Genomic DNA, 25,377 nt, shown 5'->3' on the forward strand with positions numbered 1-25,377 from the left:
AAACAGACTGACACATAAACAGTCCCTTGATTTATGCACGGCCACAATAGGACACTGAGGAAAGGACAATCTTTGCAACAAAATGTGCTGAGACAACAGGGTATCCACATGGGCAGAAAAAGGAAACTGGGCTCTTCTTCATGGCATATAAAAAAATCAGTTGCAGGGAGACTCTGTCCTGACCTAAAGATGAAAAGCAAAACCAAATGCTTCAGAAGAAAATAAAGAGTATCGTCATAATCTGATGGGAGAGAGAGACTTCTTAACCAGTACACACACACACACACACACACACACACACACACACACACACACACATACACACACACCGACCTTAAATAAACGACACATTTGACTGAGTTAAAATGAAGACTTTCTGTTCATCAAGACACCATTAAGAGAGTCGAGTCAAGCCCTCAGCGGGAGAAGATACTGGTAACTCGCATTACAACAGGCTGATACCCAGCTTAAGCACGGAACTTCTTCTGCACACCAATAAGGAAGAGACAAGACAAACAGAAGCAAATAGAAAAAATGAACAAGATGCTTGAACTTCCCAAGGAGGTCTTCCCAAGGGTCGATAAGTGCAGGAAGGTTCTTCACAGCATGAAGAGTCTAGGAATCTAGAAGAAAACCAAGAGCCCACAAGAAGGGTTGTGATGAAGAAGACCTGCATTACTGAGGCCCGGGAGGATATGGCAGAACGAGGGCCTCCTGCTCTGTCTGTGCGAGTATAAACTGGTCCAACACTGGTGGTTCATCCTGAGATTAGGTGACCTCTTTCTCCTTCCTTACCCTGTCTGTACACCCTTATGAAAATCAGAAAACAAGAAGTGAACACTTTGGGGGTGTAATAAAAGTGGAGGAATGGACGACCAGGAGCGAGTCTTCCCAGAAGACCATGGGCTCATCTGTGTCTGTCACAGACAAGATGGCACCACGTGTGTGGACCTGACAGATCACCCCAGCCCCTCCCTTGGCCGCACCTCAGCTACCCAGGACAAACAAGGGGAAGGGCTTCTGTTCCTAGGGACGGACCTGACCCCACCCTCCCCTCGCCCGTGGCCCTCTTACCTCCATCTCATCTGGAACACATGGGAGATGACACCCTCCTACCCAGAGGGCCCAGGAGCTAGGCAGGCCAGGTGCAATTCAGTGGGAAGAAAGGCAGATCCCCTGACATATGTAACTCAAAACAGGTCCAAAGGAACCAGCCCGATTCCAAAAGCGATTTTCCAGCCAGGAGAGTTTTCCCAGCTTCCGGTGTGGTCAGTGCTGTGCCAAAGAATGGTGGACGATGACGGGAAGGTTCTGTGCCTGCCCTGTCCAGTGTGGTCACCATCAGTGGTCTGTGGCTAGGGTTAGCCTGATGTGTGGCCAATGAGACTGTTACTTCATTTTATTTTTTTTTAATGTATTTTTTTTAAAGATTTATTTATCTATTTTGTGGGGGAGGGGGAGGATAAGCACCAGGGAGAGGGGCAGAGAGAGAGGGAGACAGAGTCCCAAGCTGACTCCACACTGAGCACGGAGCCCGACGTGGGGCTCTATCTCACGGCCCTGAGACCACGGCCTGAGCCAAAACCAAAAGTCGGACGCCCATCTGACTGCACTACCCAGGCGCCCATATTACTTCATTTTAATTAATTTAATTTGTGAAACAGCTCTATGAGGCTAAGGTTCTGGACAACACAGGTCTAGACTTTTACCTGGTTTAAATCTTTTCAGTGTGCGTGAATTCATGTACCACGTGGGGGATCTGTTTCCAATTAGAAGGAAGAAAGAAGATAAAAAGAAGAATGACATGCACGTCCAGTTTTATTACCATCTGCCATTACTCTGTTCAGAAAGCTCTTCGAGGGGAAGATTCTGCTCTTGGTCACCTCATTCCCGTGTTTAAGGGCCCCTCTTCTACAGACCTGGCTGCAAGTCTGGCTTTGCTCACAGATCCCAGCCCCACGGCCCACCCCCCTTCCCCAGGCTTCTACAAAGCTCCCAGAGTCCTTGCCCACCTTTCCACTGCCTTGTCCTTCCCAGGGGTGGCCCCGGCTCAGAAAACAGGGCTCAGATGGCTCTGGGAAGGTGGGTCCTTTGCCCCTGTCAGCCTCCTTACTCCCAGGAGCACCCATACCACATGGTAGCCCATGTGTCCCACAATGACCTGGCCTCTGGCCCTGCCTCCTGCTTACTCAGTGTTCCCCATCATCCCTGGGGCGGGGGGGGGGGGGGAGAGAAGGAAGGAGAGCACAGTGCTCCCTTCCCCCACCTAACACTGGGGCTGGGGAGGGAGAGGCAAGGGGGGACAGCAGCAGCCCACGATGGACATGGCTCAACCCAGAAGGAGAGACAAAGGGCCTCTGTGCCCTCACACCCCTCCTGCTGGATCTCTGCAGGGATTTCTCTTTTCCCCCTGCCTGACCAAAATGCACTCTGAGCCTGGCCTTTCAGTGTTGGAAAAATGATAGTGAGAAGGGCACTGGCCCTATAGCACACCGGAGGACTGGACGGACGACTTCATCTGGAGCTTAGTGAGGGCTCAATGAACAGTCGCTGGTGACATTACTCATCCTGGACAGCCCAGTGGTGCAGAAAATGCTTTGCCCAGGAAAGGGAGATGGGGTCTGCTCTAGGCTCTCCTACAGGCTTGCTGTGTGACCTTGCACAAGTGTCTGTCCTTCTCTGGACCTCCGTTCACTCAATAGTGCAATAAGTGGAAGACTATCCCCGGCCCACACTACTTCAGGGGGTTGCTGGAAGGGTGAGCCATGATCAGAGGGTGTGAGGATGTGCTTTGACAAAGTGAACCCCATTTCTAAGCTGGAGGTGGGGTCTGGCATGGAGCCGACCCAGGACTCCGGGGCCAAATAGGGCGCCGATGGTCGCCTTCCCTCGGGGCTCTGGCAGAGCTGTGGGCTGCGGACAACCGGCCCAGACAGCACCTTGCAGGAAACTCTGGCAGCCTCACGCTCCTTCCACCCCTGGTGACACTGAGTCACCCTGCAACCCACCCAACAGTTGTCGTGACCACATTTCCTCTACTGGGGGATGAGCAAGTCATGTGAACAAGCCAGCCTCACTCGTCCTGGGGCTTCTTGGCACCTGCCGCCTCCTGGGCCCAGGCCCACCTTGCAACACAAACGGGAAGCCCTGCTCCCTGCCTGAAATCCCACCCTTCGAGTGGCACCTCACTTCGGCTTTTGTTCTCTGCAACCAGCGGGGCCCACCTGTCCTCGTCAGACTTTACAGTGGGCACAATCCCCAATGCCCTAGCATGAGCGAAGTCACCAGTGCTGAGTTCTTCAGAGCAGGAGGCTCAGGAAGCCCAGCACGCCGGGTCCTTGACTTCAGGGGCTGCGAGGAGGCACTGGGGTGCACAAGGAGCTATAGGGAGCCGTCCTGAGGCCTGACAGGCACCTGCCAACTCATCCAGGTTAGACTGTCTCTCCATGACTCCAGGATCGGGTCCCAGGGTAGGACTGTGCCAGAGGATAACAAGGGAGACACTAGCCAGTGGGACTGGGCTCAATCTGGACAGGGCCGAATCAGGGAGAGGGCAAGGAGGTCACCCCTCAGAGGGACTCTGAAAGCAAGGGAGGGTCCACACCACACCTGGCTCTAGGAGACACAGCAATGTCCCAGAACCTTGGGATGCAGGGAGCTCAGGGACTCAGGACGATGGCTCTGGACTCAGACAATGCTGGATCCAGATCTTGGCTCTCCCACTGACTGCTGAGAGCTCTGATCGAGTATTCCTGAACACTGGGCACGTAATCCCAGCCTCCTAGGGCTGTGATCAGGAACTCAAAAAAACAAAAACAAAAAAACTCTTAGCAAAGGGGCCTGATGTAAGCCTTCCAGACATAATGGCTGTAACTATTAGGGACACGCCTACGAATGCCAAGGAGCCTCCCTTTTTATTTGCCTTGAATGCTTGCTGCTTCCTGATAAGATCCTCTTCTTTTACAAGATTGATTGATCTTAGAGAGAGAGAGAGAGAGAGAGAGAGCATGCGTGCACGTGTGTGGGGAGGGGCAGACTCCACCACTCCAGCAGACTCCCCACTAAGCACCGAGCCCACCATGGGGCTTCGTCTCACAATCCTGAGATCATCACCCAAGTCAAAACCAAGCGTCAGATGCCTAACGGACTGAGCCACCAAGGCGCCCCTGCAGAGATTCTTCTCTCCGAATCACAGGATATGAAATACTAACACAGACCACTTCCCTTCCTGGAAACCTTCCAAGTCTTGAATTTTGTTGGAGGGGAGAGGACCAAAGGGGTGGTAGTGGGCAGAAGGAGAGGGCCGATCCCAAGGACCTGTGCATTTGAAGGACAGACCATACACAAGATGGGGACTTGTTAATTCCACCCAGTGCAGACGGCCCAGGGGAGAGACATGGGGCCAATTTCTCTGCACAACCTAGCTATAATCAGTTCTCATTTTTTGTGGTTGTTCTGTTCTATAAAGTCACCATGAGCACTGAGTTAGCGAATACCGAACCACTCCGTCCAGGGGAAACACGGGGTTAGGTGAGGTTCCTGTGAGCTGCTGGTCACAACATTTTGTCAACTGATCAACACGTAACCTTCCTTTTTTTGTTTTTTGTTTTGTTCTTATTAAAGATTTTACCATTTATTTGCCAGAGAGAGAGAGCGAGAGAGGGAACACAAGCAGGGGCAGTGGGAGAGGGGGAAGCAGGCTTCCTGCTGAGCAGAGAGTCCCAGGCAGGGCTGCATCCCACGTCTGCGATCATGACCAGGTCTGAAGGCACATGCTTAATGACTGAGCCAGCCAGGTGCTCCAATACATAACCTTCCTTATGCGCTTTTCTTTATAAAGACACTTCACTTAATATATATTCTCGATGCACGAATATTGAACTCACAGCCAACAGGGCATATACCTCCCCTGAATGAAGCTTCTCGAACACTTGTGTTTTCTTGCAAGGCCCTCACGGTGTTCTTGCATTTCGGAGCACTAGAAAGCACTTCAGCTCTGTGGTTGGGGGACACTGTAAACAGTGAAATCACCAACAAAATGCACAGAAAATGGGAAAACCATGGCACTCAACAGACCACGACAAGGGCCTCGTTAGAAGGGTGAGCACTGAAACAAGAAGGCAGCGTCTCACTTTATCCGGCCTCAGGTGGGAATGTGTGCATCAGGGGAATCCCAATTTATCGCCACTCTGAGCACGTCTGCAAATGACTCCTGAGGTGCTATGATTTGGGGGTTATAAATAACTTTAGCAAGTGGGAGAATGTACAAACAGGGATTCTGTGAGTCCTGACGGCTGACTGCAAATGTTCCTTCATTAGGCCCAGCACAGGTCATGACTTGGACATGAACCCTGGTCTCAGAGCAAGGGTCTCCCACAGACCCTGGGAGGCGTCTGAACAAGGACCCACCGCACCTCTCACTGTGAAGCCCAAGCCAGGCACTCGCTCCCCTCCAAATGGACAGCCCACGCGGCTGCCAGGTCAGCTCTTGTCAGAGGTGGAGGATGGATCTGGGAGGACAGCAGGAGGGTGAGATTTCTGGCAACTACAGGGGAGCCTCTGCCAGCCTGCAAACCTGGGGGTGCCCCCAGAGTCACTCACCTGGGCCTCCCCAGACTGTCATGAGCAGGTCACCTGCACATCTTTTTTTTTTTTTTTTTTTTTTTTTTAAGAGAGGAAGGGGGAGGGGCAGATCCTGAAGCAGGCTCCAGGCCCTGTTTTGGGCTCCATACAGGACTCGATCCCATGACCCTAAGATCATGACCTGAGCTGAAATCAACAGTCAGATGCTTGATTGAGCCGCCAGGTGCCCCTCACAGGCGTGTCTTCACGAAGTTCCTACCGTGTGCAGCCGCCATGCTGCCGTCATTCTGCACAGAGCCCCACACACCATGGGGCTTTGCACCTCCACGTGGTGTGAGCAGAGGCGACGACGCCCAGAGAGGTAAAGGAGGCAGCTCACGTTGTCCCAGCAAGTCAGGGCAGACCCGGGCCAGGGCCCAGATGACAGGGTCATCCATGGCCCCACAGAGCCACAAGAGGCACCACAGACGGGCTTGTTGCCAAAGGGGTGAGCGGAGCAGACAAGAGGGTGTGGAGCTGAGGCGCCCCAGAAGGCCTCTGACCAGGGTTCAGGTTTCTTGAACACCTACCATGGGTCAGACTTGGTCCAAGCTCCTGACAGGTAGTAACTCACACGACACAACGATGGGTGTGTGAACTGGGAGCCATTAGCATCCCCGTTCTACAGATGAGGAAACAAGTGGAGAGGAGAACGTGAGTCCTGGCAGTTTGCTCCAGGGTCCACACCCCTACCCGTTACACTAGCGCACTCCACACCCCCATCAGCTCCTCAGGTCCAGACTGTCCCGCTGAGCTACAGCAGCTGTCCTGCCACGGGGAAGGCGGAGGGCAGGCCTCCACACTGGCATGGCGGCCTCCATACCGGCATGGCGGCCTCCATACCGGCATGGCGCCCACCCTGGCCACCCTCAGGCCCCGTCCACTCTACTCTCCAGTGGGCCCACTTCTCCCCACCCCTGCTGCCAAGACACTTGTCCAGGCCACCGTCACTGCTCACCTAGACCTCTGCCATCACCTCCTTTTGGTCTCCCTGCGTGCTGTCTCCCCACCCCACGTCCTTCTTCACGGGGCAGCCCGAACGCAAGCTGGCCCACAGAGTTCCCTACCCAAAACCTATACCCTTTATGCCAACGTCGGCAGGGGCTTTATGTGTCATTGCCAAAAACCAGAACGACCCAAACGTGCCGCCGTGGGTGAACAGATAAACAACGGGGACACATCCAAAGCAATGAGATCCTCTCAGCAATGAAAATGAACACGGTACTGAGACGTGGCCGCAGCCGGATCGCAGATGCCTTCAGTTAAGTGAAAGAAGCCAGACTCACAGGGCAGCGTGCATGTGTCATTCTCCAAAAGGCAGAACGTAAGGACCCAGGAGAAATGAGTGACTGGGGAGCAGGCTGACTACAAGAGGGCACAGGAATTTTAGACAGGGACAGCCCATTCCATATTGTGGTTGGGGTGGCAGTGACCCAGCCCACCTTCATGTGCCAAAGCATATGGAAATGGACACAAAAGAAGGTGAAATTTACCCTACATAAATTTTAGTTCATTGTGGGTTGAACTGTGTCCCTGCAAAAGATATGCTGAAGTCCTTACTGCCAGCACCTCCAAGTGTGACCTTATTTGGAAAGAAGGTTGTTGGAGATGTAATGAGTTGAGATGAGGTCATCCTGGAGCAGGCTGGGCCTGAATCCAGCAGGACCGGTCTTCTCAGAAGAGACTAGACAGGGACAGACACACAGGGAGCAGAGGCTGGCGGGCAGCTTATAAGCCCCAGACTCAATGGGAACTGCCTGGGGCCCCTGAAGCTGGGGAAAGCAAGAAGGGGTCTACCCAGTCTCAGAGGGAGCATGGCCCTGCTGCCACTGTGAGGTTGGACTCCTGGCTTCCAGAATCATGAGAGAATCAATCTCTCTTGCTTTAAACCCCCTAGCCTGCACTACTTTGTTACAGCAGCCCTAGGAAAAGAATACAGTTCAATTTTTTAAACAGGGAACACACCCATCTCCACTCAATGGCCTTCAGGATAAGCCAAAGGGCCTGTGCTGTCTGGTCCCTCTCCTGCACACCCCCCTCCATCTGGGCAGAGTGCAAATGGGGGGCACGCTGAGCCCGTAGCGCCCCCCCTCCCCAGCACGGCCATGCTGGCTCCTTCCCTCCGTGTTTACCTGGGAAACTCCCACACATCGCTTGGCACGGTTCTGCCTTCCCCAGGAAAGCTCTCCCAGACACCCTTGTGTCTGAGCAGGACACCCCTCAGCCAGCAGGGGCCCCAGAGCTCTAGATGACATCCCACATCCTATAGGCACAGCCCCGCACATCCCTCCTGTGTCCCCACAAGACAGAGGGTCCTTGTGGCAAGAATGAGCCATTGGGCCACGGCTGGACCAGCGCTGGGCTCCAGGACATGGTACTGGGTGGGCATCAAAGGGCTCAGAGCAGCCCGGGCCCTGCAAAGGTGGGGTCAGGGGCTAGGCCAGGCATGCCTGTGGGCCTCTGGTTTCTCCAGCCCCAGCCTCTGCTCTTCAGGCCTCCCACCCAAAGGGGGTCCCAACAGCTCATCCAGTCACCCCCTTATAATACTGGTTCACCCCCTTCCAAGCTGCTGGACTCCCGGTGGTCCCCTTTCTTCTCCCAGATACCTCTGTTCCGGTCAACCTCCCCTTACCTCTCTTCTTGGTATTAACCTGCCGCATATTCACTCAACAAACATTTCTCAATATGCCCTGAGCTGGACACTCTTCCCCACTCTCGCTCAGCACGTGTGTTCTGGGGGCTGAGTACCAGCCAGCAGCGTGCTGGGCTGACACTGACACCTGCCAAGGGGATTCCCTCTTTCTGCCCTCGGGAGCTTATAGTCTACTGGGGCCACGGACTGAGAGCACACTGTGACAGGCACAAGGAGCGAGGCTTTGAGGGTGGTGACGGGTCTACTGCCATCCAGGGTCCCTGCCAGCCTGTGTGGTTCCTCTGTGTACATTAGAATGTGGTGTCCTTCCTCCCCATGAATGCAGGCAACTCCCCCTCCCCTACAACCCATGGCCTGACATCATATATGCCTCGGCAAGAGAATGAAATTTCAGCCCCCACTGGTTTCTCTCTCAGCCAGGTGCCTCTGTGCAGTGAACAACCTGCACAACTGTATGCAACAGCCTTGGGGGCTGGACAGCCCGGAAGATTTCTTGCAGGAGCTGGACGTGGGGCCTGTGTGCTCTGAGGCAGGAAAGGCCTCACATTTTCCAGAGGCTGGAGGGAGAGACAGTCAGTGAAGACTGATGTGCCAGTCTCCCCTGCCCCCATCTCTGATGCCTCATGCAAAAGAGTGGCCTAGGAATCTTTTTTTTTTTTTTTTTTTAAAGATTTTATTTATTTATTTGACAGAGAGAGATACAAGTAGGCAGAGAGGCAAGCAGAGAGAGTGAGAGGGAAGCAGGCTCCCTGACGAGCAGAGAGCCCGATGCGGGACTCGATCCCAGGACCCTGAGATCATGACCTGAGCCGAAGGCAGCGGCCTAAACCACTGAGCCACCCAGGCGCCCTGGCCTAGGAATCTTCACGGAGCCTTGGAAAGAGCCCAGGTCCAGCTGTGAGGCCTCAGGACCATTCCTGCCCCTCTCTGTGCCATAGAATCATCTGCAAGTAGGGGCTGGATTGGAGAGGCGCCAGGGAAACACTGAGCTCTGACATCTGACGATGCTAGCGGCGGGGATGGGGGCTGCTCTGGCCTGTAAAAAGAAGACCTGACAGTCTTCCAAACCCTTTCCAGGGCCACTTGCTCATCTGTCAAGGCGTCCCACCGCTCTCCATCCCAGGCCACCCGTAGGACCTCCCAGACCCAGCCTGAGGGCCTCCTCATGCCCGGGGGCAGTCCTGGGTTGTGCAGGGCAGCTCAGAGCAGGCTCTTGGAGGCTGCGAATAAGCCTGGGGTATCCTCAGGAGGAGACGTCAAGACCAAGCCCTTTCAGGACAAACCTATCCCAAAGCCAGGCAGAGAGGTTAAGGTGATCACTCCAGACCTCCAGTGACCAGTGTTCAGCACAAACCCAGCCTGGCGCCCAAGAAGTGCTCAATAAAGAGGCAGTGAGGGGGGCGCCTGGGTGGTGTCCAACTCTTGATCTCAGCTCAGGTCTTGATCTCAGGGTCATGAGTTCAAGCCCCGAGGTGGGCTCCATGCTGGCTGAGTGTGGAGCCTACTTAAAAAAAAAAAGGGGGGGGGGGTGGGGAGGTCCTGGGTGGCTCAGTTGGTTAAATGTCTGACTCTTGATGTCGACTCAGGTCATGATTTCAGGGTCCTGGGATGGAGCTCTGCGTCAGGCTCCCTGCTCAGCAGGAAATCTGCTTCTTCCTCTGCCTCTGCCCCTCCCCCTGCTTGCACACACTCTCTACAGTGAATAAATAAATCTTTAAAAAAAAAAAGAAGAGGTGGTGAATGGATGAATGGATGGATGGATGGATGGATGGACAGTGGCAGCCAGCAAGGACACAGGCACTGCTCAGACTGGGCCCAGTCTTTCTGGTGCTGGAGTGACAGAAGACTCCTTCTCAGAAGGAGCTGAAGAGGGTCAGCACAGGGAGGGTTAACCTATGAGAGGTTCTCTATGGCAGAGATGGGGAAACTGAGGCTGAAAGAAGAGACGTGGTTGGTCAGCAAAGTTTTGCCCTATAACAAGTCTGCAGCTTCTGGTGGAATCTAAAGCTCACAAAACACCCAAGATGAAGAAATTGTTTGCAATCTAGTCTTCCAAATAAGAGCCTTGGTCAACACAAAACTGTCTTTTCTCTCTCTTCCTCTTCCTCCTTCCAACCTCTATTAGGAATGAAGACCTGGCAGCCCTGCCAAGCAGCTTTATTATTGTTGACATAATCTGGTACTATGTGACAGGAAAGAAAACTTTTTATGTTAGTTGGGATTAAGTCTGTCTGTGTCTGAAAATCTAAAAGAACAGTGATTTAAATAAGACAGATCAGTATTCCTCTGTTATATAAAAGTCCGAGTCAGTAGTCTGGGGTGGAATGATGCTCCAACATGTCTAGGAACCTCCATTCTCAATTCACCTCAGAGTCCAAGATGGCTGCTTCAACTCCAACCATCACATCTGCATTCCAGCCAACAGGAAAGAGGAAAGGAGAAAAAGGCATGCCCCTTCTCTTTAAGGATATCTCCAAGCAAATTAAACTCCCCACTTAAATTTCACCATCTTGAACTTAATCACGTGGCCACACGTAGCTTCAAGGAAACTGGGAAGTGTTCAGCTAAAATTTTCACCCAATTAAAATTCAGGGGCCAATCAACAGGCTCTGCTTTACCCTTGAATTTGAGTACTCTAGGATGGTGATACTTCTCAAGGAAATGGTCCTCCAACTCTAGACCCACAGAAGTTTCCAGGAGCTTCATTTAAAACAGAGGGAAAAAAAAAAAAAAAAAAAAACAGAGGGAATGAGAAAGAAGTTGACACAAGTCAACTCCAACCAATAAAATGGTCATTACATGATAAGGCCATCCGAGATGGTATGTGGGTAACGTATGCCCATAGCACAGCATATAAAAAGGCATATAGGAAACACTCAGTGTGAAAAGAGGCACGTAGACTAAAACACACATACACACAGATCAAAACTGTGCCCACAGACCGAAATCAAGTAAACATGCACTCAGACTGGGTGTAGCTTCAAAGATAGAAATATGTTTGATGCTTTAAATGTTGCTATTTTGGTGTGTCGATGTATGACCTTTTTTAGGTATATAACAGACTTTGGGAGGGAAATCAATAGTGCACAAATGCACGCGTGCACACATCCCCTCTATGCATACGTGTAATAACTCCCAACTAATCTCAGCCCAAATAGCTAAGAACCAATATCCTCTCGTGGAATGGTGACAACAACCCTGGGAGGCAGGGATCCCTCCCTGCTCTATGTGGCACAGAAGGAGAAAGATGTCCTGGTAGGTACAGGATTTACCTAGGGTTGCCCTGCTCTAAGTGGTGGTCTTCCCCACCGTGGTTAAATCCAAACTCTTCCACCTGTTGCCAAGCGGGCCCCAAGTCCCTTTCTAGGTTCACTACACACAGAACTCTTCCTTGCTCCAGATGAGGCTCTTGAGGGCTCCCCACACAATTTGTCCTTCCCCACCTTCCTGCTTTGTGCTTCTGCTCGATCTGGGATGCACTTCTCTGCAAATGCCCTATTTCATCCTACTCATCCTTCAAGACTCAATCCAGATGCCGCCTTTGCCAGAAAGTCCTCCCTATTCATCATAAGCCAGGTGTAACAGAACACAGGCATGATTTTATATAGTGCCCTGTGATTTAATTATGTGCATATTTCTCTTATTGTCTGTAACAGATAAACTGGAAACTCCTAGATGTTCAACAAATGGATAGATGGATAGATTAATGAATGGGCGGATAGATGGATGGGTGAATGAACAAGTGTTTGGACAGGAGGATGGGAGGATGGATGGACAGATGGATGGAGGATGGATGCATGGAGAGATGGATGGATGAGTATAAGGATGGGAGGACGGATGGGAGGATGGGTAGATGCATGGATGGGCGGATGAATGGATGGAGGATGGATGGATAGATGGATGGATGAACGTAAGGATGGCTGGATGGATGGTAGGATGGGTAGATGCATGGATAGATGGATGGGAGGATGGGAAGATGAGTGAGTGGATGGGAGGTGGGGTGGATGAGTGTATGGATGGATGAATGGATGGATAGATGGGTGATGATGGATAAAGAAGATATTAGCCCAGAAAAGAATTTCTGAATATATTTTAGATGGATCCTCCGTCAAAAATGTCAAGAACAGAAAGAAGTAAGCATAATAAATGAATAAATGCTATCATCAGATGCCATCCGTAGGAAGCTAAGTCCTTGCTTAGAATTGCAATATCCCTGGAGAAATCTACAGTAGCCATCGGATATTGATTGAGATTAAGGAAGCTGGAGACATGGAGGGTAGGGAGAAAAGTCCCTGGTGTATTTCTTCTTGATAGCTTGCTTGTTTAGCCAGAGATCATCAGACAGTGAATTTCAGATGCAGAGTCCTTTCTTTAGTCTCCAGAGGTGGGTGAAAAAGCACACTTCAGACCCAGGAAATAATTTAGCTCTGGGACAACCTGTGTGGAAGCAGAAGGCTTCTCTGCCACTGAAGTGGTCCCCTTTCCTCCTCCTGGGCTATTCCCCCCACCCCTCCTCTATCCATCTTCGGAAAACAGGCTTTTTCATCTGCCCTGAGATCTCCTCTCAAATGTCAGTCAAGTAGTTGGGTTGGTGTTGACAGCTCAGGTCCCATCTCTTAACTAGGGACAAAAAGTTCTTGGCTTTGACAAAGATCCCAGAGTCAGTGAGGAAATGGGGGCCACCTTCATGGGGGGAGGTGGCCACAGGACAACCTCCTCTAGGGCAGCCTCTCACGGGTCGGCTCAAAGGTCCCCGCTCTGGTCTCCCTCTCCTAGAATCGTTACCTCCCCTGGGCGCCAGGTTTGTGAGTGGAGCCAGGTTCTATGGGAACCGTCACTCTGCCTGGCACCAGGACGGAGGGTGCAGGGGGGCCTGGCCCCCGGGCTGGTGCCCTTAGCCCATAGGATGTGGCCTGAGTGTACGCTCAGCCACAGTGCACACGGCAGCAACAGGCCTTGACCACAACCACTCTCTAGGCTGTTGCTTTTAAAATGGAACCGACATTTCACAGCAGGCTGGTTCGTCTTTCAAACAAGTACTGACTGGGGTAGGAACGCTCCCAGGAATTCCTGGCAAGATGGGGGCAAGGAGCTCTGCTGAACGCCAGAGCTGGTTCTGACCAGCAGAAATTTCGACCACCAGAGCTATTTTAACCACTGGGGTAGCCTCCTTAAGCTCCACTCCCCATGAACAGGAGATGGGCCTGAGGCAGGAGAGGACGTACTGGCAGGTGGGGCGAGCCGGAGGTGGCGGCCATGATGGTGGCTTCCGGATTCTTCTCTCAGAGGCAGAGGCTGACAGCCACACAAGTCCGGAGTTAGTAAGGCCCTCCCCACTGCCCTGTGGACACCTAAGCAGAGGGGAGGGTTCCTCTCTACCCACTTATCCTTATTCCTCCTTCCGGACCCTGCTGACAAGAGGGAAAGGTCTGGGTTCACTGTATAACACTGTGTGTGGGTGAGGGGGGGTACAGGGGAGGCACACTGTGTCACCTGCAGCCCCGCCTGCACAGGGACAGGCCTGCTACCGGGAGCCCCCCGATGCCCAACACCAGCCTGTCTTCTCTCGGACCTCATCCCTGTCAAACCCTTCCCACCAGGAGCTCTGTTTCATGAGGCTGCCTGTGACCTCCTCAGCATCTCCTCAGCTTGCACACAAAATGGCGATGGCAGGCATCACCTCATGAATCCAGGCACACTCAGAGACACCACTCTAGAACGACCTTCCCGACCCACCATCCAGCCAGCAGGCTCTTCAGGGTACCAGGGGCTCAGGGCCCAAGTGGGCTTCCAAAACCGACGCGATTTTTTCAAAAATGGCTTTCCAAAAATAAACCCACAGAAAAGAAAAAGCATTTCCTTCCAGGCACTTGGTCAGGGTGATGACCCAGAGTCTCCTTTCTGGGTTTTTGTTTCTTATGAAAGTGTACCCATATTTTCTAGACTGTTCCACAGGCTGTCTACCCTTCTAGCCATCAGAAGGAAAAAAGGTGAGGTCATCTCCAGCTGGCACATCAATCCTGTGAGCTCCAATATTACTCTAGGCTACCAACTTCTGCTGCCTTTCGGCCAGGATTTGGGGAATCACTGAACGTCAGACCAAGCAGGGATCTGGAGATCACTAGGTTCATTTCTCAGATGGGGAAAATGGGGCCCAGAGAGAGTTAGAGATTTGCTTCCTAGAGTATGCTCCCAAATCACCATGAGGTGGGACCCTAGAGACATCTGCCAGCCTTACTGATGTCCTTCAGCCAGCAAGGCCCCAAGCCTCTTCCAGATCAGCAAAGGACAATACAGTTAGCTGGGCTCTGATGGCCAGGTGTGTGTTGGGGAGGGGGGGGGCAGAAGTGGGTGTGAAGGGGGCACAAGAGAGATAAATCCCATTGAAACAATCAGAGCAGCAGCATTCCTCAGCCTCTCTTTCTGCAATCTTTTATTTTGCCGAAAAGACAGGAAAGACTAACAACCACCGTCCATTTACCCAATCATTTCATAGAAGAAAGGAGGCTTTACATGGCAAAAACAAACACGTAAACAAACCTGAGTCTCAGAATCAGACAGTTCTGCCCAGGAAGAGAGGGTTTGGCGATCTTGGCTGATACACACACACACACACACACACACACACACAGACACACACACACACCACCAGCTGATTTTCCCAGTCTCTCAGAGGACCACAGACCTGCACTTGGGACCCAGTGACCCAGCCTGGGCTCTCCCAGATGTATCTACCCAGCTAACTCCACTCTTTCTGCTGACGATGCACTATCGGGGGTCCAGAACAGGCCCCTTCCCCCACCCTCTCTCCAGAGAAGCAAGGGAACACAGCTAGAATTAGGGGAGTCCAGCTAACGAGGATAAAATGAAGGGACCCTACACCAGGACTTTTGTTCCTGACTGGGGGGAGTGTGGTGGCCTCCAGGGGTCACCAGCTACTGCAGAAGGGGAGCTGGGCTCCTGACCTCCCAGTCCTGGGCCCCACCCTGAGTTCTGTGCCGCCTTCCAAGAGTTCGGGTGCTCCGGCACACAAAAGGGAACACCATGAGGCAATTTTTAGAATCCTGTTCAGGGCATCATTGCCCTCAAGCAATTATGGAGTGCCAGCTGTATGCAGGACAGAAAGATATGGAAGTAAAAGATCAGATCCCTTTTATTTGGAAGTTTGACATCTAAACAAGAAGATGTGACATTAAAGGAGTTTGGGGGTCTTGCTAGGTAAATAAGTAGTTCATGCCAAACGTGTTTTGAGTATTCAAAAAGGAGCAATGTCCAAGAGCTGCGTGGATGGAAGGCTTCATGGAGGAGGTGGCAGCATCCCGGCGGGAAGGAACTTTGTGGGCAAAGGCAGGAGCCTATGGCAGCTGTCCCCGTCAGGGAGAACAGAAAAAGTAAAGCTCTGCGTCGGCTTCATGCAGGCCTCGAAGAGTGTATGGAGGATAGGGGGTCTTTGGCACCTATTGGTGATTAGCGGTTATGGGGGTTACGTTGTTTTTCCCATGCAGCCTGAGGGACCTCAACAGTGGCTGCATGGCTGTCCTCTGTCTCTAGCAGCAAAGAACCATTCCCATTTGGTATCCCCCAAGTGGGGGGGGGAGGGGGAGGAGGATGAGCTCAAGGGGAGATCAACGGTTTAGAAAAGTCACTGGGTGAACAGTTATACTGTCGAAAGTTCCAGAGCTGGCTGCCAGAGCAGCACTCACTCTCTCTAAGCAAGCTTGCCAAGAACAAGATAACTCCCAGGCCCTCACTCCCTTCTGAAGGGGTCTGAAAGGGGTCTGAAAGGGGGTGGGTTTCCCAACGGAGTGCCAGCCAGGACCACCTGGCTGCCTTAGCCCCCGAAGGCAAGGAAACAAGGAAGCCCAGCTCAGTTCATCACTGCTCGGGGGGCGGGGGGCAGCCCAGAAGAGCCCCCAGTCTTAGAGCCTGGAGTACTTGAGGGACCCTTCTCAAGGGGTTCAGGAGGACACCTGCATTATGTCAGGCATGAGGCAGAAAGCCAGGGATCTCCCAAACCCTGGGGCTTGGCCCAGGCAACCCCTTGCAGGCGCAAGGCTCAAGAGACCCAATTTCTAGGCCCAGACCCACCTCTGGCTCCTAAGACCTTAGCTACGTCACTTCCTCTTTCTGGGACTCCTTTCCCTGGTCGCCAAATTAGGGGACTGGATTAGATCCGAGAGTGGAATTCTTTTTCAAATAAAATCTTCAACAGACTCTCAATTTATCAGACATATAATGTGGGCTCTGAGTGTCCACATCCTCCGTGACTCCTGCACAGTGTGGCACCTAGCCTCTCAGCAGGTCACAGTTTCCCATCACCCTCCGCGCCTCTCCCGCTCCCCCAGATCCTGTGGCTGCGGCTTCTCCCCTCACTGCCCAGCCCCCCAGCCCGCAGCCCTCTCTCTCCGAAGAGCTTCCTTTCCTAGTTTCCCTGACTGTTCCCTCTACAGTCTGTCCACAGTAGGGCCCCAGCCCAAATCAGCTCACCTGTCTGTGCAAACCCCATCTGTGGCCCCCAGCACTCTCCAAAGCTGTTATCCAACCAGACCACCTTCTGTCCTCCTCTCGCACACTCTACTCCAGGTTCCCCGGCCTCGAGGTTCCCAACATGCCAGGAGCATCTCCCAGGGACTTGCCTTACTCGCCCACTTCCTTTGGGTCTCTCCCAAACGCCACCCCCTTGGGGTAGCCTTCCCTGACCACCTGCTCCAGGACCACCTCTCTGGGGTCCCCACACCCCTTACCCTGATTATCTGTTTCTTCTGGGAACATGAGCTGCAAGCAGGCCGGGGCTTGCTTTCATAATCCCCACTCTCCCCCGCAATGCAGACACTATCTATCGAACAGAAGGACAAGAAGTGTCCGCACCAAGGATACTGGGCAGCCCGTCTGCCTTTTCTTTTGCCCCAGCTGACATTTTCAACAAGAAGTAGATGGAGCTTGCATGCCAAGATCCTCACACTCCTCTTCCAGGGGCTGACGCCCAGGTGACACCAACCTAGCTCCCAGGGGGAGGACAGTGGGAGGCATTCTCCTGGCTGTCTGAACATCATCTCTGGCCAGCGAGAAGGACGGGGCTTCCAAGAATCCTCAGCCTAGGACTTTGGTCTCAGCCCTGAGTGGTCAGCAGGGTCTGCAGGGGTGGCCTGGGGGTGAGGAGTCCTAGATGATTCCTCCTGGTCATCTTTGGGCGGGAACACGGGTGGAGGTGTGGCCCAGGGAACCGGGGATGTGTGGGGGTGCATCCCAGAACTGCCTTTTAGGACCTGAGAGTCAAGAAGGACTGGGCTCCCGAGGGGAGAGCAGGGTGTCGTCATATGGTAGAAGTTAGGCAGGCTGCAACTCAAGTTCGGGAATTCCTTTCTTAGGTTTGTGCCTGGCCCAGTCCCTGAAGGTATGTGAGTACCTTCCAGGAATGTTGTCAAAGGGATTCCTGTACCAGGTCCAAGGTTCAGTGAGATACTATTTAGGAATCCTTCCAACACAAGAGGTCCTCTTAAATAAAGTGTTTTTAGCAAAAAACAGATATTCCTTAGAATGTGCCAGCACTGTTCTAAGCAGGACTGAGCTGGTAGGTTAACCCTTAGCTGCCTCTAGGCAGCTGCTTAAATACTAAGTCATCCAAACCTCACAGCAATCCTATGAAGTGGGTTTTATTATTATCCCAAACTTACAGATAAGGCAAAGGCCAGGTCTCTCGTCCAAGGCTAAACAACTGGTAAACGGAGATAACTACTATTACCAAAAATAACTATTAAGAGTTTACAGGCAAGGGGCGCCTGGGTGGCTGAGTAGGTTAAAGCCTCTGCCTTCGGCTCAGGTCATGATCCCAGGGTCCTGGGATGGAGCCCCACATCCGGCTCTCTGCTCAGCAGGGAGCCTGCTTCCCCCTCTCTCTGCCTCCCTCTCTGCCTACTTGTGATCTCTGTCTGTCAAATAAATAAATAAAATCTTAAAAAAAAAAAAAAGGAGTTTACAGGCAAATATGCAAAACTTTTTTTTTTTTTTAAGATTTATTTATTTTTAGGGAGAGAGAGCAAAAGAATGAGCAAGCAGGGGGAGGAGAAAAGGAAAATAATCTCAAGCAGACTCCCCACTTTGCGGGGAGCCCCAGGCAGGGCTGACCCAGGGCTCCATTTGGGCTTGACCTGAGCCCAAATCAAGAATCAGACGCTCAAGCCAATGAGACACCCCTGTGCTCCAATGTGTAAAACTTCTATGCATTATCTCATTTAATCCTTGAAACAACTGTATGAGAACAATTACTATTATTCATCTCCATTTCATAGAGTAAGTAAACCGAGGCGCAGAAAAGTTTAAACAAATAAGCGCAAGAGGAAGTGGGTGAGGCCAAGTCATTCCTGGGGGGAGAGGGCTGGAGAGGTCAGGACCCTGGCCCCCCACCTCCCCTTCCTCCCTGGGAAACTCCTCCTAGCTCCACCCTGCAATACTGGGTGTGGTACATACTTGCCCCTAAGGGGCTCCTTCCCCAACAGAATTTCCAATTCTTCCTACCGGATGACATTTGTCTTTGCAGAGGTCACTTTCAAGGGAAAGCATCCAGGCAGAATTTCCGGGGAGGGGCAGCGATGGGAGAAGAGGGAGGAGGGAGGCATTCAGATGCAAAGAGTTTAAGGGCCCCTCCGTGCCACCCCTCTTCCACCGGAGAGGGAACCAGTCACCTCCAGCTGCTCCCCAATCCAGGACTGCACAAGATCAGCCCATTCCTCTTACTTTACAGAGTAGAGAACTGAGGCCCTGGGAGATGAGGTCAGGGAGCTAGGCCAGGGAGTAGCTTGGTATCCACCACAGAAGTAGGCCCGGGATTTTTAGACCAAAAAGCCAAGAATGGCAGTCCCGGGAGGGGTGGGTGGGGCGGGGGCGGCCATAAACCTTGACACCTAGAAGGTTCCAAGAGGCTTTCCCCAGAATCTGCCTCCGGAATCCGAGCCTCTTCGACCCCCTTAAGTTTCCCGAGACGCCCGATGAGCTGGGCGGGGCGAGGGAATCTTCCCCCGCGGAGCGCAGCCCTGAGCAACGTCCAGAAGCAACTTAGGGTTCTTAGGAGGTGGGGGACCTAAAACGAGGCACTAGAGATCCCCGCCTGAAAGCCAGTTCCCAAACAAGTTCGGCTTCACGCCCGCCAAACAGTGTGCCATCTCCCCGGGATCCCACAGACCCCCGCAAAGCCTGTGCGTCCTAGACCCTCCCCAAGCACCAGGCTCCACAAGGGCCTGTCCAAAGGTCACTGTCCCCGGACCCGCCTGAGGGACAGGGGAGGGGATCCCGGTGGGACCGCGGTGTAGGCGGACCTGTCAGCCTCTGGGCGACGGGCGCCCAAAGTTTCAGGGAGCTTGGCCCCCCAGCCCGCGCCCTGCTGGGACGCGCGCCGTGGCGCAGGCGGAGCGGCGGGTGCGGGAGGCCGGCGGGATCCGGACCCCCGAGTGATCGCTTCTGCACAGGAGTCAAGGGGAACGGGCCGCGTCCACGCAGTCCCTCCGCCCCGGCTCTGACAGGTAGAGACGCCCTTCTAGCACCCGCCCGCCCGGCCGCCTAGGCACCGAACGCGCCGGCTGGTTTTGCAGCAAGCAGTGACGTCTGGGCTTCAAAGTTTAGCCAAGTCCCCGGGTCCCGCAGCCCCCAGCGCGGCCCCGTTCCGCGCAGAACCCGAGTCCCGCCCGGGGGTGGCGCTCGGTCTCCCCCGACGCCCCGAGGCCGGGCAGCCGGGGCCGCTCCCGGAGCTCCGAGCACGCCCGGGGGCGGGGAAGCAGAGGGGCACCCGCCCCGGACTTACCCTGCGGGGTCCCCGCGCGCGGGCCCCCCGGCCCGTCGGATCATGCCGCCGGCGGCTCCGGGACGGTGGGCGGAGGGGCTCAGGCGCCAGGCGGCGCGGGCCGCGGTGCCCCAGGCGCCCGCATGGCCCTAGCGCTGGCCCTCGGGAAGGGCCCGGCAGGGCGCCGCCGCCAGCCCCGCGCCGAGTGGGAAGCCGCCGCCGCCGCCGCCGCCGCCGCGCTCTGGGCGCTTGCTCGCTTCCACTTCCTGTATCGGAGCGAGCGGGGCTTTCAGGAAGAGGCTGGCCTTGGTGGTCAAGGGGGTTTTGTCAGAAGCCTGCGGTGGCGGCGCACGGCCCCGAGCCCCCCTGGGCCGCACGGAAGCCCGGCAGCCGCGCCCCCGGGGCCGGGCCTGGCGGCGGCGTCCAGCGGCCCAAAGCCGCCTCCTCGGGCTGGGGCCGGGAGGGAAACTTAGGGAAGAGTCTCCCACGGGGCGAAGAGTCGCGTGGGAAGGAAGGCGCTCACGGCGCCCGCCCGCTCAGCCGCGGCCCGGCAGGTGGGGAAGCCAAAAGCTTTGGGCGAGGAGCACTCTGTCGCCGCGGGGCAGGGAGCCACAGCCTTGCCTCCCACTCGCAAGAGCCTGAGACTCACCCAGGGGCAGCCCCAGACCGGAGGCAGGTCGCCTCCTCCACCTCCCCGACAGGTGACCGCAGAGCTTCCTCTTGGATGCCTCCACGAACGATGAACTCACTACTTCACCAGGTAGTCTGTTCATCTACCAAGCCAGGCATGCAATTCACCTACCCTGGCTACCACACTAGGTGGGATGAGAGTGGGAAAGCCAGTGAGCTCTCATAGATACAAGAGCCACAGCAACTGCGGAGGGACCAGGAGGCCTCTCTTTTAAGTGCCTGGGCACTCAAAAATGCCTCCTTAGCCGAAACTGCCCTCAGAGCATTTCACAGTGACTAGACAGACTGGACCTTACAGGGCCCCCTCAGTCTAACACAGGGTTTCCCAGCCTTTGCGCCGTTGACATTTCGGGCCAGGTGGTTCCTTGTTATGGGGACTGCCCCATGCACAGCAGGGTGTTTGGCAGCGTCCCTGACCTCCACGCACTAGATACCCGGAGCATCACTGGTCCATCATAACAACCAAAAATGTCTCCAGCCTTTGCCAGATGCCCCCAGTTGAGACCCACTAACACCTTCATTTTACGGATAAGGAAACTGAGCCCTGAAGAGTGGAGGAGACTCGCCCAAGGCCACACAGCAAGCTGGGTGCACTCGGGACTGAAGTCCAGGGCTCTGGGTACAAGCCACACAAATACTCTTTGCCCGCCATGCCTCCGCCCTGTTGCTCCCCTCACGCCCTCCTCCCCACCTTTCCAGACATTTCCACCAAATCAGCCTGGCAGAAACGAGAGAGGAAAGAATCTCTGCGCATGGACGGAAGTGCAGCCTCCTGGTGGGAACTGACCGTGGGGCAGCCACTGTGGAAAATCCTTCCGCAGTTCCTCAAAAGGTGAAACGTGCAGTTACCATATGACGCAGCGGTTCCACGGAAATAAACATGTTGTCACGGAAGCTCGTGCGTGAATGTTCATGGCAGTATTGTTCATGTCAGTGAAAAAGCGGAAAACAGGAAAACAGTCCAACTGTCAAGCAGCCGATGAGTGGGTGAACAAAACACGGTGTATCCAGGCCACGGCATAATATTAGGCCATAAAAAGGAATTCAGTGCTGATACAGGTTTCAGTGTGGATGCCCCCCCAACCCCGCTCCTGGAAGAAGCCAGTTCCAGAGGACTGGGTAAGGAAAGGGTTAAGGTGTAGGCCCCTGACTCCTCTGACTAGGCTCACTGGAGGCGGCTATGGGACCAACCTCATAGAAACCCCAAATGTGGAGAAATGCTGAGGTGGACAAAACCAGAGATAAAGGGAGCAAAACAGACCTCAGAGAAGTGAGCCTTTAAGGATGGCATCAATAGTCTTTGCTCGACCCAAGATGGCGCCAGAATCTCAAGCTTCCTGGTCAGGTCTCATCCGAAGATTGCCAGGAAAAACCCCCAGGGGCAACCCATTCTGGGACCCCCTCACTCTAGAGAGCTTTTTTCCTTTCCTTTCTGTTCTCACCTTCCCCTAATAAACTTTCACTTCACTTTACCCTTTTGTGTCCACGAGATCCATTCTTTGACTCTGTGAGACAAGAACTCGTCAGCTCCTCACAGGGCCACACGGTGTAGGATTCCATTTATATAAAATGTCCAGAATAGGCAAATCCATAGAGAGAGAAAGTAAAATGGTGGTTGCTAGAGGCTGGGGGGAGAGGCCAGGGAGAAAGACTGCTAGTGGCTACAGGGGCTTCTTTGGGGCCAGGGCAGTGAAGACAATGTTCTAACATCGATTCTGGTGATAGTTGCACAATTTTGTGGTCAAACTAAAAACCAGTGAATTATATACTTGAAGTGGGTGAATTGTATGCTATGTGCATTCTATCTTAATTAAACTTATTTTATTTTAAAAATACAGCCTCCAGGAGGCTACACTGACTGCTCCAGCCATATTACTTCCTCCTCTGCCCAGATCCCTGAAGGCCTCCTTCGTTAGGTCATAACCATGCCCCTGCTGAACTTTCCTCTCCCCCGGGGGTTCGACGGTCTCCTTCCTGGGTGAGAATCCTTTCCACATCTCCCCCGATAAGACTATAGCTCCTGCTTGAAAACCTGAGCTTTGAGGGCAGACGTGTGTTCAAGTCCAACCCCAGGACCTGCCAGCTGGGTAGGTCCTGGCAAACCACATCCTAGTGCCTCAGCTTGGTCATCTGTAAAAGTGACGAGTGCAAATGGGCACCCACCCAGGTGCCAGTATGAGTCATTTGCTGTTGCTAAAACAAGCTTGTGGGCTACTCCCAGGCCTCCCTGGGCCCCAGGGGAGAGGTCTATCCAACTATCACACCTAGAACAATTTTTCAGATGCCACCATGCTGATCAGACTGCCAGTAACTCCGCTCTCCCATACCCCACCCCTCAATAAAGGCTTCTGTCAGCTTCCTGCGCCACTGCTGAGAAATAGGATGAGCCCCTCAAGGCCTGGTTCCATGGGACTAGCCCCAAGGTTCTCACCACATCCCCACAGAGGTCTCCACAAGGCGGGTTGCTCACCTGCTCTGTGAAGACAAAATTCCTCGGGTAGACGTAAGAAGAGGTCTCACCTTGCCCCTGTGGCTAGTAACTGAATGAAAAGGAAGTTGCCAAGATTCCAGAAATCTGAGCAGCTTCTGTTAGCTGTGGCCTCTGCCGAATGTGCCCTGAGTGTCCTTCCTGGATCCCCCCTTTGACTCACTCAAGTCCTCACATCGCAGTCCCCCCTCCACTTAGACAGAGATCTCAGGACTCCTGCTGGGGAGGGTACATCTACTTCTCTTGGGCCCGCGTGCTCCTTCCCCCTACCCTAGCCTGTGTTTGTTAATACCCCAGCACCTGGGTTCCCTTTAAGGAGATACTCCCCGAGGTTGGGTTCAGGTTGAGTGGACAACTTTCCATCCCCACTTGAGAGGGAACACATTCTAGGCTGGCCAATCAGAGCCCTACACTCAACGGGCACGTGGTTGGTTCATGGATGAACACATGACCCAAGCTGAGCCAATAGGATCCCACCCTGGGAGTTTTTGCTGGTGCTGTCAGGGAAAGCCAGCATTTTCCTCCAACCCCCACCACAAGCAGGCTGAGCTAGGAAAGTATGAACTTGGGGTAACAGGATAGCCATGTGGGCCATGGTGTGGCAAAGTGGTACTCAGGAAGAAAGCCAAGATGGAGAAAAGAAATTCGGGGAGAGACCATGCCCTAGTAACATCCCTTGAGGTCTAGATTCTGATACACTTAAAGCCAGCTGCACCATTAGATATCCCTGTTGCAAAAAGGAATACAGTCCTTTTTATTTTCCTTTCCTTAAAAAAAAAAAAAAGATTTTATTTATGTATTTGAGAGAGAGCAAGACAGAGAGATTGTGCATGCACATGAGCAGGGGTGTAGGGGCAGAGGAAGAGGGAAAAGCAGTCTCCCTGCTGAGCAGGGATTCCCCACCTGGAACTTGAGCCCAGGACCCTGAGATCATGACCTGAGCCGAAGGCAGACACCCAACTGACTGAGCCACCCAGGCGCCCTTCCTTTCCTTTCCTTTCTGAAACTCAAACACAACTGGAGTCGGACTTCTGCTGGTCATCACCAGAACATTCCAGGCCTCTGTGACTGCAGCTCTCCTCCATCTTCACTCTTCACTGGGCCTGGAGGATGTTTGGTTGTGGCAGGGCTGTAGGAATGAACAGGTAAACTTTTCAACTTATTACCCCAAAATAGAAGAGGCTGATTTACTTCTCTGGCGTCCTCAAGGGGCAGCTCTCACCTCTGCCCCCACACAGGTGGAGGCGAACAGACTCAGCCCCTTGGAGCCCCGTGGGAATCAGGCTTCCGGAGTGTGGAGAAGGGCTTGGAACAGGGGCAAGGGCAAGAGAGCAAAGCTGGGGAATCAGACAAACTGGGTCAAATCCTACTCGGCCTCTGGCTGGGGACCCTGGCAAATCAGCCAAGGCACCAGACGCATGAACAAAGCCATTTTGGGTTCTCCAGACCAGCCCATCTGCTGGCGGAATACCATGCAGTGACCTCGGTCAAGGTCTCGTGGAACGGGAATGATCACCAGGCGGGCCCTGCCCAAACTCTAGACTGGTAAAATGGTGACATACAATGAAATAGTTGCTATTTGGGATATTTTGTTTTGCAAAAAAACCAGCCCTTTCTGGGTTCTTTTCCAACCTCTGAGCCTCAACAAACCCCCTCATCTCATTCCCCATTACTTTGGAGAAATTTTTTTTAAAAGAGGGGGAGAAAACACTTTGTTCTTGCAAAATCAATCTGTGTCCTCAGGGGTCAGCCAGGAAAAAACTGTCAGTACTGGCAGGGCAGGGGCTGGGGTGACCCGGGAACAAGGCTCTGGGGAGAGCAGCAGCCTCTTCTCAGGTCTCGCCCCAGCTGCTGAGTGGGAATGAGGGCCCAGGCACACAATACCTTACAGTAAAATAAATAAATAAATACATACATACATACATACTGGAAATCTGGAATTCTCTAGGACCATCTCAGACTTCTAGAATCTCACACTGGCTAAAGAAACACTTCTTAGGGCTGTGTCACCTCATGGGGCTCGTTTGGGATCTTCTGCCTGTCTTCCCTGAAATGCCATGTGCCAGAAAGGCGCAGTCCCCAAGGGTGGAGATGTACCTCAGAAACTCAGGGGCACCCTGGGATTCCCCAGGCTCTAGAAAGGATGGAGCC

The 25,377-nt window shown here is 53.5% G+C and overlaps 1 protein-coding gene across 1 annotated transcript in view; it reads right to left on the reverse strand.

The window, feature by feature from the left end:
• Positions 1–20,286, reverse strand: part of RIN3 (Ras and Rab interactor 3) — a 117,693-nt gene extending 97,407 nt beyond the window's left edge. The window contains exon 1 of the mRNA XM_046008758.1: positions 20,070–20,286. Coding sequence (XP_045864714.1) covers positions 20,070–20,113 — 44 coding nt within the window. The 5' untranslated portion in view covers positions 20,114–20,286. The remainder of the gene's footprint in view (positions 1–20,069) is intronic.
• Between the last annotated feature and the right edge of the window lie 5,091 nt (positions 20,287–25,377).

The sequence above is a fragment of the Meles meles genome, chromosome 6 (assembly GCF_922984935.1).
Source record: "Meles meles chromosome 6, mMelMel3.1 paternal haplotype, whole genome shotgun sequence".
Taxonomy (NCBI): Eukaryota; Metazoa; Chordata; class Mammalia; order Carnivora; family Mustelidae; genus Meles; species Meles meles.